This window comes from Mesoplodon bidens (assembly GCF_964165515.1).
Source record: "Mesoplodon bidens genome assembly, chromosome: 2".
Classification (NCBI taxonomy): domain Eukaryota; kingdom Metazoa; phylum Chordata; class Mammalia; order Artiodactyla; family Ziphiidae; genus Mesoplodon; species Mesoplodon bidens.
This window is the reverse complement of record NC_138177.1, coordinates 143747333-143762481: the sequence shown is the minus strand read 5'-3', so window position 1 is coordinate 143762481 and position 15149 is coordinate 143747333. Positions and strand designations below refer to the sequence as shown.

At 39.5% G+C, this 15149-nt stretch overlaps 1 protein-coding gene across 1 annotated transcript in view; it reads right to left on the bottom strand.

Moving 5' to 3' along the window:
• Positions 1-14384, bottom strand: part of EPS15 (epidermal growth factor receptor pathway substrate 15) — a 162890-nt gene extending 148506 nt beyond the window's left edge. The window contains exon 1 of the mRNA XM_081225796.1: positions 14247-14384. Coding sequence (XP_081081922.1) covers positions 14247-14279 — 33 coding nt within the window. The 5' untranslated portion in view covers positions 14280-14384. The remainder of the gene's footprint in view (positions 1-14246) is intronic.
• Positions 14385-15149: the final 765 nt, after the last annotated feature.

Genomic DNA, 15149 nt, shown 5'->3' with positions numbered 1-15149 from the left:
TTTTTTTAATTTTAAAGAAATAGGACTTCCCTGGTAGTGCAGTGGTCAAGAATCCGCCTGCCAATGCAGGGGACAGGGGTTTGATCCCTGGTCCAGGAAGATCCCACATGCTGCAGAGCAACTAAGCCCATGAGCCACAACACTGAGCCTGTGCTCTAAAGCCCGTGAGCCACAACTACTGAGCCCACACACCACAACTACTGAAGCCCGAGCGCCCTAAAGCCCGTGAACCACAACTACTGAGCCCACACACAACTACTGAAGCCCACGCAGTCCAGGGCCCGCGTGACTCAACTACTGAGCCCGTGTGCCGCAACTACTTAAGCGCACTTAAAGCCCGTGCTCCGCCACAAGAGAAGCCACCGCAATGAGAAGCCCGCACACCACAATGAAGAGTAGCTCCTGCTTGCCGCAACTAGAGAAAGCCCAGGCTCAGCAACGAAGACCCAACGCAGCCAAAGAAAAAATAAAAAGAATGAAATAATAGGGCAGGGAGCTCAAAGAACATCTCTTAACAACTAAACAATTTTTAAACATTTTTAAAATTCAGTACCTCTAGTACTTTTATTAAAAGTACTTGAGGACTGGGGTTTCCCTGGTGGCACAGTGGTTAAGAAGCCACCTGCCAATGCAGGGAACACGGGTTCGAGCCTTGGTCCAGGAAGATCCCACATGCCGCAGAATAACTAAGCCCGTGCATCACAACTACTGAGCCTGCACTCTAGAGCCCTCATGCCACCACTACTGAAGCCTGGGCATCTAGAGCCCATGCTTTGCAACAAGAGAAGCCACCACAATGAGAAGTCCGTGCACCGCAACGAAGAGTAGCCCCTGCTCACTGCAACTAGAGGAAACTCATGCTCAGCAACGAACACCCAACACAGCCAAAAATAAATAAATTTTTTTTTTTTTTAAAAAGTACTTGAGGACTTCCCTGGTGGTGCAGTGGCTGAGAATCCACCTGCCAATGCAGGGGACACGGGTTCGATCCCTGGTCCAGGAAGATCCCACATGCCACAGAGCAACTAAGCCTGTGCACCACAACTACTGGGCCTACACTCTAGAGCCTGTGAGCCAAAACGACTGAGCCCGCGTGCTGCAACTACTGAAGTCCGCGTACTCAGAGCCCATGCTCCGCAACGAGAAGCCACCGCAATGAGAAGCCCGCACAGCACAACGAAGAATAGCCCCCGTTCACCGCAACTAGAGAAAGCCCATGCACAGCAACAAAGACCCAACGCAACCAAAAATAAATTAAAATATATTTTTAAAGTATTAAAAAAATAAATTAAATAAAAGTACTTGATATGGCTCATATTTCTAAATGCAGATATAGTTCAAAAGATAATTAATTTTTTGGTTAGGTTAAAGGAAAATAAGTCTTGTTTACCTCAATCTGTAAACACTAGTACTCGTAAAATGTCTGTACTAAATAAGAAAGAAAGTAATTATAAAAAGCTATGAGGGTATAAAAGAAAAAACCTGCCAAGTACAGAGACAAACCAGGACATTTCAAGCAAGTCTAGCTCAAAGTACAATCAACAGAGTTAAGTTTCTGAACTGTTCTAAAGTGCCAGATGGTCCCATCTACCCCCAGATCTTACATGGCCCTGCCTAAAAGTGTGCCAGAAAAAAACAAAAGCAAAAAACAAAGAACAGAATGTAGAGAACAGACTAAGAATGAAAGCAACCTAGCCTGCAAAAACAGGTATGCAAACTGAAATCATCCAATCTTCTTCAGGCTCACAACTTTTAATGCCAATTTCCCATGCTAAGTGAACTTTATAATCTTTAAATGGTCTTTGCAACCAAATTAAATATACTCAACTTAATTCCTTCACAGTAGTTTTTTGAGATTATTGCTCTTGAGTAAATTACTGCTGCTGTCTGCTTTGCCATTCAAGATCTTATAAACTAAACGAAAATCACTCAAGTTTAACTTCAAAATTCAAAGGTATACACAGAAAAATAACTCAATTATAGTCAATACCATTTATAACTCTACAAAAAAGAATTCAGCAAATGGCATATCAAAGATTATTTGCAACAGCATTGATTATAATTGATATATAAATGATCTGTAGTCATTAGGGCTTGATTAACTATAAAACATCCAATCAATGAATATATTCTAAAGACATTAAAAAGATGCTATGCACAGGGAGATCAGCTCGATGCTTTGTGATGACCTAGAGGGGTGGGATAGGGAGGGTGGGAGGGAGGCTCAAGAGTGAGGGGATATGGGGATATATGTATACAGCTGATTTACTTTGTTGTACAGCAGAAACTAACACAACACTGTAAAGCGATTATACTCCAGTAAAGATGGAAAAAAAAAAAAAGATGCTATGAAGACCACATAGGAAGAAAACACCTATATGTTAAGTTAAAAATATATATAATGCAAAGCTATACATATGTGTATATATGTATGTATGTGTGTGTGTATGTGTGTGAGAGAGAGACAGAGAGACAGAGAATGCAAGAGAGAGGTTACAACAATGTTTAAAAAAAATGTGAAGAGAAAAAAATGTAAAGAAAATACCAAAAATTTAAAGAATGGGGTGGATGGTGATCCATGCTTTTCTTGCTATATTTCTGCATGTTACAAGTTTTTTTAATGAGTGAAGAATTTTGGAAATAAAAAAAATTTTTAATAATATTCATATGAATTCTGTATATAAGTACCAATAATAATAACAGCACTGCTATTTACTCAATGTTTCTTACATTCCAACAATGTATATACATCATACATAAGGAAAAGGAAGTCAGAGAGTTTAAGTAACTTGCCATGGTCACCCAGACAGAGTACAAGTGGCAGAGGGAGAATTCAAATCCAGGTTTGTCTTGTACTAAGTCTAGTGTCCTTCCCACTATAAAAAATCATGATACTCTTATTATTTTACATACTATTTTAGAGCAGGTCAAAGATCCTTACAGCCTATCCTTGAAACCCCTTCCTTGTGTCTTGTGCTCTAGGTTAAAAATGCTTGCTTTATTACAAAGAAAAAGAGAATAAATTATAAGAAAGTGGACATGATATTTCCCCAATGGGGACCTGATGCACCAAAATACAATTTGACTTGAATCAAATATTCCTATGGTTTTATGTTGTCCTTTTAAGTACAATTTAAAATGTTGGGACTTCCCCGGTGGTCCAGTGGTTGAGACTCCTCACTCCCAATGCAGTGGGCCCGGGGTTTGATCCCTGGTCTGGGAACTAGATCCTGCCTGCCGCAACTAAGACCCAGTGGAGCCAAATAAGTAAATAAACAAATGTCATCCACAGTACCAATCTTGGACACTGTAAAACACTGAAAAAATTAAAAACTAAATTACCACAAAAAGTTCCATCATAAATCAGGATACTCCACAGCACCCAAGTGCCTTTCTTCTATCATCCTGTATCATAGTACTCATCACCCCAGAGTCAGTGTTTATCTCCCTAAAAGACTAAAAGGTACTTCAGTGCATGAACCTAGGTCTTATTCTCTTTGTATGTCCAAGACCTAACACAGTGGGGACACAGGAGGCATTCAGTAAATGTTTTCTGAAATAAAAGAGGGTGGACCAGCAATAATGGAAGCACCTTTAATGCATGTAAGCTTCATATTTTTAGTATATGTATAATGATGTAACTGTGTTGTACCTAGTGAATACAAGATGGAACGAAGTTACCAATAATCCTTGGTATCAGTGATTTATGAAAATTTTAATTAAGTGTAACATTCCATAAAAATTAACAGCCCTATAAATAACTAAAATCTAGCTATTATAAACATTTGGCTAGTGATAGTAGTAGTTGTTGTTGTTAATATCTGCTACCATTTAAATTGATCCAAGACATTTATAAACATTTCACATATTCTTCACAACAAATCCTGCAGGTTAAGTTTATTTGCCATTTTATAGGTAAAAAAAGAAAGAGGCTAAGAAACTTGTTACACAATCAAACAAAAGATTGAAACCTAAGACATTCTGACTGCAAAGCCCGAGACTCCCATTTTTTCACCCTAGCTCTCAACAATTGTTCATATCTGGAGCACCAGAAATCCCCAGACCTAGCAGTTCTATTTTACTTAGTAAAATTGTTTTTTAGGGAAAATTTTCTCTGATACACGGTATGATCTTTAGTAATATGATACTGAAGGAACTGCAAGTCCAAACTACCATGTCCAAGAGACTATTAGCTTAAACGTAAACACTGGTGTGACCTATACTAACCTAAATAAGCTTAGGTTTTCATAAGCAATAAATTCCTAGAGGTAGCAAAATGTAAAACTACCTTCTATCACGTCTACAAAAACCCTCCACTATAACTTGGTACACCAATCACTTTCTAGAGATGTGGTCTATGCAATGAAAAGTTGATTTTCACATAAGATGTTGCAGCCTAGAACGTATGTTCAGTGATAACCAAGGAATGGCACCATTAATTAGTTCTGTCAGAGCTATTTTGCCCTCAGAAATACAGACTCGTTCAATTTATATAAGCTGTTTACACTACCTAGGTTATAACCCTGGCTCTACCACTTAAGAGTAGCTTGACCTTGAACAAGTTACTTTACCTGTGTGCCTAAGTTTTCTCTTTTTATAAAACAAGAATAATAAGGATGATCTGGTTAAAAGGTTGTAAGGATTATTGAAAACAGTGCCTGACAAATCGTAAGTTCTCAATATGCATTAATTATTATTATCCCCAAACTGACCTCTTCTCTGTCTCTCTCTCTCTCTCTCTCACACACACACACACACACACACACACACACACACACACACACACTGACACACAGATCCCACTCTCTGAGTAATTTGCTCCTTTTACATAACAATAGAGGAATGTAATATCATGTGAATGTTCATTTTTATCCCTAAATTTGTCTGAAATATAGTCAATGGCTGTTTACAGGAAGCAGCATAGCAAATGTGCTTTAGAACAGATGTGCCCAGGTTCAAATCTCAAATCTACCACTTACAACACAACCCTGAGTAAGTAATGCAGAAGACTAATCCCTACTTGTAGAAAGGCTGTGAATATTAAGTGAAATAATATATGTAAATCATGTAAAAGTACCTACTGCTTAGTAGTTTACATAACATTAGTCCTCTTCCTTCTCAATAGTGGCATAAGAATGTTTTCCTTCCAGGATCTTTGTATTAATATTTAGCCCACTAGATAGAATTGTTCCACAACTAAAATAAGACCACACTAAGAAAGGCAGAGAAATCACACATAAAATTAGGTTCACAATTTTCAGTTGTCTTATTTTTTTAAGCTCAATATCCATGCACAATTAGTCATTCATGGCTCATGGCAGGTTTAGAAATTAAAATATGAAGATAAACTATTCCCTCTGTTCCTATTCCAAGAAAGCACATATTTCTGTAATTCCCAAATGCCTTAGTGGACCACTAACTTTAAAAAGTATATTTAAATCAGTGATTCTCAACTTGGGGCAATTTTGTGCCCCAGGAAATATTTGGCAATGTCTGGAAATATTTTGATGGCCCCAGCTGGGAAGAGTGCTACTAGCATCTTGTGGATAGGACGCTGCAAAACATCCCACAATGCACAGGACAGCCCCCCACACGAAAGAATTATCTGGCCCAAAATGTCAACAGTGCCAAAGTTGAGAAGCCATGATCTTAAAAAAAAAAAGTATTATAATATAGAAGTTTTCCCTCCAAAAGTATGTTCTTGGCCAAATTTTTACTGAAGACATAACAAGAAATAAGCAGCTTGATTATTTCAGATGGGAAACTCCTGGTCCTGTTAAATCCCCATTACAAAATTCCCAATCTAAAGAGGAAGTGAGGCTTACTTTTCTTTGCATAGTTGTACTGCATAAAAACAAGTTTTTAAAAGAGCTCCAACCTTTATTATTTTTTCTTTTTTAAAATTGAAGTGTTCTTGATGTACAATATCAGTTACAATTGTACAATATAGTGATTCACAATTTTTAAAGGTTACACTCCATTTATAGTTATTATGAAATATTGGTTATATTCCATGTTGTACAATATATCCTTGTAGCTTATTTTATACATAATATTTTGTACCTCTTAATCCCCTACCACTATATTGCCCCTCTACCTTCCCTCTCCTCACTGAACCACTAGGTTCTTCTTTATATCTGTGACTCTGCTTCTTTTTGTTATATTCACTAGCTTGTTGTCTTTTTTAGACTCCATGTATAAGTGCTATCATACAGTATTTGTCTTTCTCTGATTTATTTCACTTAGCATAATACCCTCCAAGTCCATCTATGTTGCTACAAATGGCAAAATTTCATTCTTTTTTATGGCTGAGTAATATTTCCATTGTGTGTGTATATATATATGTGTATATATATATATATATATATATATATATATATATATACACACATACCACATCTTCTTTATCCAGTCACCTGTTGATGGACACAGGTTGCTTCCATATCTTGACAATTGTAAATAATGTTGCTATGAACATCGGGGTGCACGTATCTTTTCAAATTAGTGTTTTTGTGTTTTTTTTGGATATATACCCAGGAATGGAATTGCTGGGTTACATGGTAGTTCTATTTTTAATTTTTTGAGAAACCTCCATACTGTTTTTCACAGTGGCTACATCAATTTACATCCAACAGTGTATGGAGGTTCCCTTTTCTCCATATCCTCACTAACATTTGTTATTTGTGTTCTTTTTGATGACAGTCATTCTGACAGGTGTGTGATATCTCATTATGGTTTTGATTTGCATTGTCCCTTATGATTAGCAATGTTGAGCATCTTTTCATGTGCCTGTTGGCCATCTGCATGTCCTCTTTGCAAAAATGCCTATTCAGTTCTTCCGTCCATTTTTTAATCAGGTTGGTTGTTTTTTTGATGTTGTTATGAGCTATCTATATATGTTGGATATAAACCCCTTATCAGTCATATCATTTGCAAATATTTTCTCCCATTCAGTAGGTTGTCTTTTTGTTTTGTTGATGGTTTCCTTTGCTGTGCAAAAGCTTTATGTTTAATTAGGTCCATTTGTTTATTTTTGCTTTTATTTCCTTTGCTTTAGGAAACAGATCCAAAAAAATGTTGCTACAATTTATGTCAGAGTGTCCTGCCTATGTTTTCTTCTAGGAGTTTTATGGTTTTACGTCTTACATCTAGGTCTTTAATCCATTTGAGTTTATTTTTGTATATGGTGTTAGAGAATGCTCTAATTTCATTCTTTTACATGTAGATGTCCAGTTTTCCCATCACCACTTACTGAAGAGATTGTCTTTTCTCCATTGTATATTCTTGCCTCCTTTGTCATAGGTTAACTGACCGTAAGTGCATGGGTTTATTTCTGGGCTCTCTATTCTGTTCCATTGATCTATGTGTTTGTTTTTGTGCCAGTACCATACTGCTTTGATTACTGTAGCTTTGTAGTACCAACCATTATTTTTTAATTGCACTTGCAATTCATTAAAGCATTATTTATATCACAAAGTTTCTTATACCTCACTTCTATCTTACTTTTGTACAAAATATTAAAAAGCTCACATTTATGTGATAGGGAAGCACAGTGCATGAGGCCAACTTTCAACAAACATCATTATTATATACCAGGTTAACAATGACCAAAACTTGATAATATACCATGTTGATGGGGAAAAGGCACAAACACTGTTGATGGTATAACCTTTCTGAATGTAAACTGGCAGTATCTATCCAAATTAAAAATATCCTTTGGTCCCAAATTATACCTACTAAAAATTAATGCACATACACATGTGCACAAAGATGTATAAAAGAATATTCACTGCAGCACTGTTGGTAACAACAAAAGATCACAAACAATATAAAAGTCCATCATTAGGTGGCTAGTTAAATAAATTACAGTATATTCATATAAAGGAATATTCTCAAGTGTTGGAAATAATGAGGGAAATCTGTATGTGCTCACATAGAACAATCTCCTAGATCAATTATGCTAAATAATAATAAGCCACAAAATATGCAGCTTATTCAAAAGAAATATACATACACTCACACTATATACATAGCATATCTTATACATATGTGTGTTTGTGCATATATGTGTGTGTGTGTATATATATATATATATATATATTTTTTTTTTTTTTTTTTTTTTTGCATCTACATCACAGACTATTGCTGGAAATACACACAAGAAACATCAAGAATGACTGCCTCTTGGAACGGGATTGAAGGCCAAGAGCAGGATGGAGACTTTCACTGGTATGTGTGAATTTTTTTTTTTTTTGCGGTACGCGGGCCTCTCACTGCTGTGGCCTCTCCCGTTGCAGAGCACAGGCTCCGGACGCACAGGCTCAGCGGCCATGGCTCACGGGCCCAGCCACTCCACGGCATGTGGGATCTTCCTGGACCGGGGCACGAACCCGTGTCCCCTGCATCGGCAGGCGGACTCTCAACCACTGGGCCACCAGGGAAGCCCTGAATTTTTTTTTAACATAAGTTTTACAGTCGGTAAGTAAGAGAGCCAGCATAAACCTAAGTCAAAATTCTGAGCCTGAGTATTCTCTAGTTTGAAATAATGATAATAATAGTCTAGCTTACTGATTATTGTGAAGATCAAATGAGAGAGCATAAAATGCTTCGTAAATTATAAAGCAGCACACAAAATTATAAATTAGTCCTCTGAATTCTCCAAATTAATTGTAATAATAATTTTTATAATTCTTCTGGCCAATTTCTCTAAACCCAAAGACGGGAATGTTTAAGATGAAATGTGAATATAGATGCCATCTTAGAACACAAAGTTTTACTTAACATATAGCTATTTATTTTTTTAATTGAAGTATAGTTGATATCAATATTACATATAGTTATTGATTTCAATTTAAAAGGGTGAATTTTCAAAAAAGTTGTCACATAGAAATGCTAAGTTGGCTGATTACAGAAGAAATACATGCTCACTGTTGAAAAGAAGGTAAGTAAAAATTATAACCATGCTATCACAAAATCTTGGTGTTTTTTTCTTCCAGTCTTTTTTCTATGATGCTTAAGTGGATTAGATTATTTGTCTAAATAAAATGTTTCCACTGTACTGTAATACAGCATTCAAATTACAACATCCCTCAGATTAATAAAAGCTCCTAATAAACATAATTTTTAATGAAGACATAATATTTTATCTTGTTGATGAGAGTTCCACTACTTTAAAATGAAATTTTAGTATATGGGTTTGCCTAACGAACTCTGCCTAGATTAATTTTTCATTTATTTCTACCAATTCTCCAAAGTACCCAGACCTCTATCAATGGATCTTTCCCCCCCTCCCTCCCTACATACCTCCCTCTCCCATCCCTTCTCTCGCTTAAGCCATTTTCCTGATTTTGGTTTCCAGAGTTCCAATTTTATTAAGTCCAAAATTCACAAAACAAAGAAGCATATAACTGTGTTTAAAATTCCTTGAAGAGCAAGTAAAACACCTTAGATTGAGACCTTAAATTAGACTATTAGTGAGAGAGGGGATTAGAACTATGATTCGTTACTAAATAAAGATGCTCAATCTTTTTCTACTACATGTTAGTCTGTTATCATTGTTCTGTCTGCAAATAGAGTGAAAACGAAAGAATACACTCTATTGGACAAACCAACTGTTCCTAATTAATTTTAACTGTGACAGCTCCTCCCAAATGCTGAACATTCCAAGCCATTTTTGAAAACTGTTAAATACTGCTCAAGGAAACAAAGATTTCCTGAATATACTGGACTGTAATTGCAGGCAAAACTGAAAAATATCATTATTGTGCCTTTCCCATAGTAGGAACTCAAATGATATGTCATGTTGAATAAATACTCCTTTTCTGCTTCTGAGAACATGTTGTAATTTTCACACTCTGCCCTGTATTTACCACCATAACTGTTAAACCAGACCGCAAAGGTGATACCCATATTAACACATACTGTCTACTTTAATTAAATTGAAAATAAACACCAAAAACTGAAATTATGGGAGATTTTTTTCCCTCCAATTTCCTAATTTTCTGTAATGCAGTTGTATCACTCTTGCAATTTAAAAAAAAGCATTAAAAAAAAAGTATCCTTACAGCATGTATTGTTTTTGACCAAATATTAAGACTTTTAATTAAGTCCCATTCTAAAGGCTTTTTTATTATTAAAAAAAAGAATCCTTGCTAAATTAAAACAAGAAAATTTCAGCATAAAGCTGAACTGATGGATGATTATTTAAAATACTCATATTATACCATCTTTCAATAAAATAAAACCTTCCTCATCATCAAGAGCAGTACTTGTGCGCCCACAATTGTACTGTCAAGAAACCATGAAAGGTACTGGAGATTCAGAGGCAAAAGATAATGCTTCCATACTCAAGAAGTTTAGTACCTAATTAGGAAAACAAGGCAAATACTGAAAAAAAAAGAATAAAAAATACAAGGGAGCAATGGATATGCCGAGCATGTAGTACACAGAGAAGTACAGTGCACAGATTTTGAAGTCGTACAGACTTTGGTTCAAATCTTAGATCTATCACTTACTAATTTATGTAAATTATTTCCCTCATTTGTAAAATGGAGTGTTAGGTTAAGTGAAGTAAAATTCTTGGCATACAGTAACACCCAAAGGGAAGCTAATAGTATTATTATCATTATTATTAGAGATACAGCCTTAAGGAAGAAATGGGCAATCAGCAAAGTTTAAAAAGAGGAAGCATTAATATCTTTTTGTAATCTACCACCATAAGCAAAAATCACAAGATCTTTCTCACTCAAGTTTTACTTCTTATTGACAAGAATAGAATACCTAGCGAAGAAAACTAAAATTAAAAAACGCTAAGGCTGCACTTCCCTGGTGGTGCAGTGGTTAAGAATCCACCTGCCAATGCAGGGGACACAGGTTCGATCCCCGGTCCGGGAAGATCCCACATGCTGCAAAGCAACTAAGCCCGTGCGCCACAACTACTGTGCCTGCGCTCTAGAGCCCACAAGCCACATCTACTGAAACCCACGCACCTAGAGCCCGTGCTGCGCAACGAGAGAAGCCACCACAATGAGAAGCCCGCGCACTGAAGCTAAGAAGAGCCCCCGCTCGCTGAAACTAGAGGAAGCCTGCATGCAGCAACCAAGACCCAACGCAGCCATAAATAAATAAGTAAATAAATTTATTTAAAAAAAAAAACCACTAAGGCTATATAGCACTAAAGTACCGTAGGAAAGTCACCACTAGATTTCCAAATCATAGAATATGATCTATAAAAAGAATGTTCTTTGGAAAGGTCCTTAGATCAGCTAATTCAAACTCTCCAACTAGAATGTAAGCTCCATGTTTTTTTTGTCTCCAAGCTCCAAGAACTGCCATCTATTTTGTTCATTAATATATCCTCAGCACCTAGAATAATTCCTAGTACATAATAAATGGTCAGTACATATTTGTTGAATGAATATTCAAACTAAGAAAACTGAGGCCTGGAGACTTAATGCCATACAGTTAGCTCCTGGCAGAGCTGGGAATGAAACTAACATTTCAACATTCTAACAGTCTATCCGGTCTAGAAGCTAGACCATGATAATTTACATAATTTATTTTGGTGGTGGGGGAATTGGAGGGTTGGTTGGCAGGCAGGAGAAAGAGGAAGGAAAGAGTAAATTAAAATATTTTTCAGGTGTTTTTCCCCCAACTGTCAGTTTTGCTTAGTTGATAAAGGCGAAAAATTATATACAAGACAATCCCAGTACAGTACATAGCACATAAAAGGTACTTAACAAATATTGGTTGAATGAATGAACCTACTCCAAAACCATTATCATCTTATGATCAGAGGCAGAAACTAACTTCAGCATCAGTTTAATCTTTGTAACTGTCATACAACCCTTTAGAATTTTCAGCCATTCATAAGACAAACAGTTATTAATCACTTTCTTCCACATGGGCACTGAGGGAAACAGATGAGTTGAAAGATGTCCCTGCCCTGGAGGATCTCACTTGAGTATAGCTAAGTCTAAATGTGTGTTGGGGCAGGGGGGTGATGGTGACATAAACAAATCAATAATGAATGTGAAACCAGGGTGCACTGTTATCTCAGTTTATTTGCCTCAAGCAGTTAAAAAATTAAATTAAAAAACACAAATCAGCAAAGTTTTTAAATAACAAGGAGGCACATTAGGGTATATTAACAGTTGGGAAGTTTCTTTTTCCTGTGCCTTAACAATATACCTTATTGCCTCTTAATGTCTTAAAATCAGAATATTCTAAATTGACTTATTTGGCTATTCAATATAAATGAACCATCAGTGTTTGTTCTCTTATATTTAAAACAATGAAGGATAATACTCCTAATTCAGTAGTTACTTTGTGTGGATGTTAATATTTAAATATATAACCACAAGAACATATTTAAATTACTTAACTGTCTATAAAATTGACAGAGCCTGAAGAAAATATCCAGAGATGATAGTAAATAGAAACTGAAAACATTGTCTTAGCCAGGGAGAGAATAAAGTGTGCACACAACTAAGAAGCAAATCTATAGAAGTCCTCAGGGAAACAAAATCTTCAAGAGGGGAGAACTCCCACTGGAATTGGTCAACAGATCCAGAGAGCAACAGCCTGCCAACAGGATCTTGCTTAATGCATATCACTAACTAGACTATTAAAAAGTGAACACCCAAAAGTCAATGTTGCCATTCCCCGAATCTGAGTTTTCAGGAGGACCCTTCCAAAGAGATTCGCTACCAAGATTAAATCACCATTTTCCAAGTATTCTTCCCCAATATCTGCTTGTCAAAATAGGATAAGCAACACCAAATAAGCTGGGAAGGAAACAGACTTCACTTATGAAGCTGAAAATTCCTGCAAGCTGAAGTTAGTTATTCTACCTGAGGCACAAGTTATTAACGTGATTCCTGGTTCCTGGGGAGAACATTTTTCACTCAGTATCTCTATCCTCGAATGCTAGGCAAAAGACCCCCAAAGTCTCTTGATCCCAACACAGGAAACTCTCCCGCCCCAATGTATAGCCTATCCCAGTGTTCTGCCTTAGATGCCCTGACAAATCCAGGCCAAGGAGACTACAAGGTGGTGGGGAGATACTACAGGGCAGGCAGGAAGGCTGGGGTGGGCCCCAACGGAGAAGTCCATGGCCACCAGCTCTGCAGAGAACAGGCTGAGAAGGTGAGGTTGGGGTGAGATCTGGTCAAAAAAGCGGGAAGGGACTGACAGGTGCACATCCCCCTCACCATTCAGGACATCACGGGAAAAGTACAATTGGCTTTCTTTACAGAGAGGGAGGAACAAGGCTCCCAGAGTGATGCTGAGCGGTTTTCTGGGAAGCACGAGGACTGACTCTGAAGGAAGCAGAATGGCAAGAGAAAAGACCCTGAGAACAGGTTTTGGTGAAGATTCCCCCAGTACACGTGACCTCTTACGTCTTTCCCAGCACCAAGACTGGTGGGACCATCACACCTGTTCAAGGATGTTTCCCTGTTTTCCGCTTGGACAGCGATAGAGAGCCCACCGGGTAGGAGTGGTAGCAGAACTGAGGAGGAAAAGACTGAATCGGGGGATCTGACCCAGCAGGAAACCTGATCAGGAGGGGAAGAGGCTGAATCCAAGAAGGGGCTAGCAAGGTAAGTACGCGCTCTGGTAGAATGAGACTTATGTGGAAGAGAGACTGACTGGAGAAAACTGCTGGAGAAGGGTTTTCGTCAGACTCCGCTGGGAAAAGGCCGGTTTAGAGAGGAAAGACTGGCTTGGAGGCGACCCTGAGCGCCTGGCTCAGGAAGGTGACTCTGCCTGTCCCGAGAGCGAGCCTCGTGTGGGGCAAGGGCTGACCCGAGGATGAGGCTGATCCGCGAGAGCTCAACAGGAGCTCACCTGGGGTGCTTCTGGCCTGGAAGGAGGAAACTTCCTGGGTGGGTGAAGGCGAACTGGAGTGAGAGGAGCGGACACACACCAAGCGGGGCGGGGGACACGGCGGGGTCGGGAGGAGTGGGCGCCGCGTGGGGCGGGGCTGCGGCGCCGACCGGCCGGGGCGGGGTCGCGGCTGCCGCGGCAGAGCTGCCGTCTCGGGATGGCGTCCTCCCCCAGTCACTCACACTCTCTCTCACTCTCACACACACACACACACTCACACGCGCGCGCGCTCGCTCTCAGTATCGGCCGCCCCGCCAGGGGCGGAGAGAAACTGCCCAGGTCGGTGAACCATAGGACGGTGGGGGAGGGGGCCGGGGACACCGGCCGTCCGAGCCAGGCGGACTGGCGGTTGGCGTTACCTGTGTCAGAGAGAGCTGGGCCGCCGCAGCCATGGTGTTTCCATCATGCACGGGAGGGGAAGGAAGGACGGGCTGACGGGGGCTCGGGGCGGGGAAGAGGCGGAGGGAGCAGCCGGAGGCGAGGCCCGGGCGGGCGGGCGGGCGGGCGTCTCCCCTAACTTCGACAACTTCCCTCCTCTCGCCCGCCCCGCCTAGCCTAGCCCCGCCTGGCCCCGCCTGGCCCCGCCTGGCCCCGCCTGGCCCGGCCTGGCCCCGCCCCCTGGGCTCAGGCCGCGGCGGCGCCCAAATCCTGGCGCCGGAGTTTTTGCCGTCGGACTGGAGCCTGCCGCTGGGGCCTCCTGAGAAAACACGGCGCGGTGATGAAATTAAGTCGCACGAGCTGTGGAGGCAGAGACAACTCCAGGTTGTCCTGGGAACTTTAAGCAAGTCACTTACCCACTCTAAGCTTCTGCTTCGGAAGAATGGGGGAAATTATACCCAAAGTCCAAGTTGCTTGTGAGGACTAAATGAGATAATGATAGGAAATAATAGCGGTACTTTACATATGCCAGAATCTGTGCTGGACGCTTTATTTTTAAATTGTATAAGTGAAAGAACTGAGACATAAATAAGTTGTTCAAATGAGGAAACTGAAACACAAATATGTGTCATACGTAAGGTCATAAAGCTGATTAGATAGCTGGTGGATTAGCATCCAGGTCAGACTCCAATACTTTTCATTTTAACCATCGGCTATTAGGGGGTGATAACGAAAGAGAAGACTCTTAAATGAAAAATCTAGGTGGGAAGGGGAAAGAATACTCTCCTAGCCCACTTGCTGCCTACCATATTCAGACTGTTCAATAAAAGAGCTCAGGGGCCTGCAGCACTCCAACTCCTCCCTTAGTCCACCTGGCAAACCCC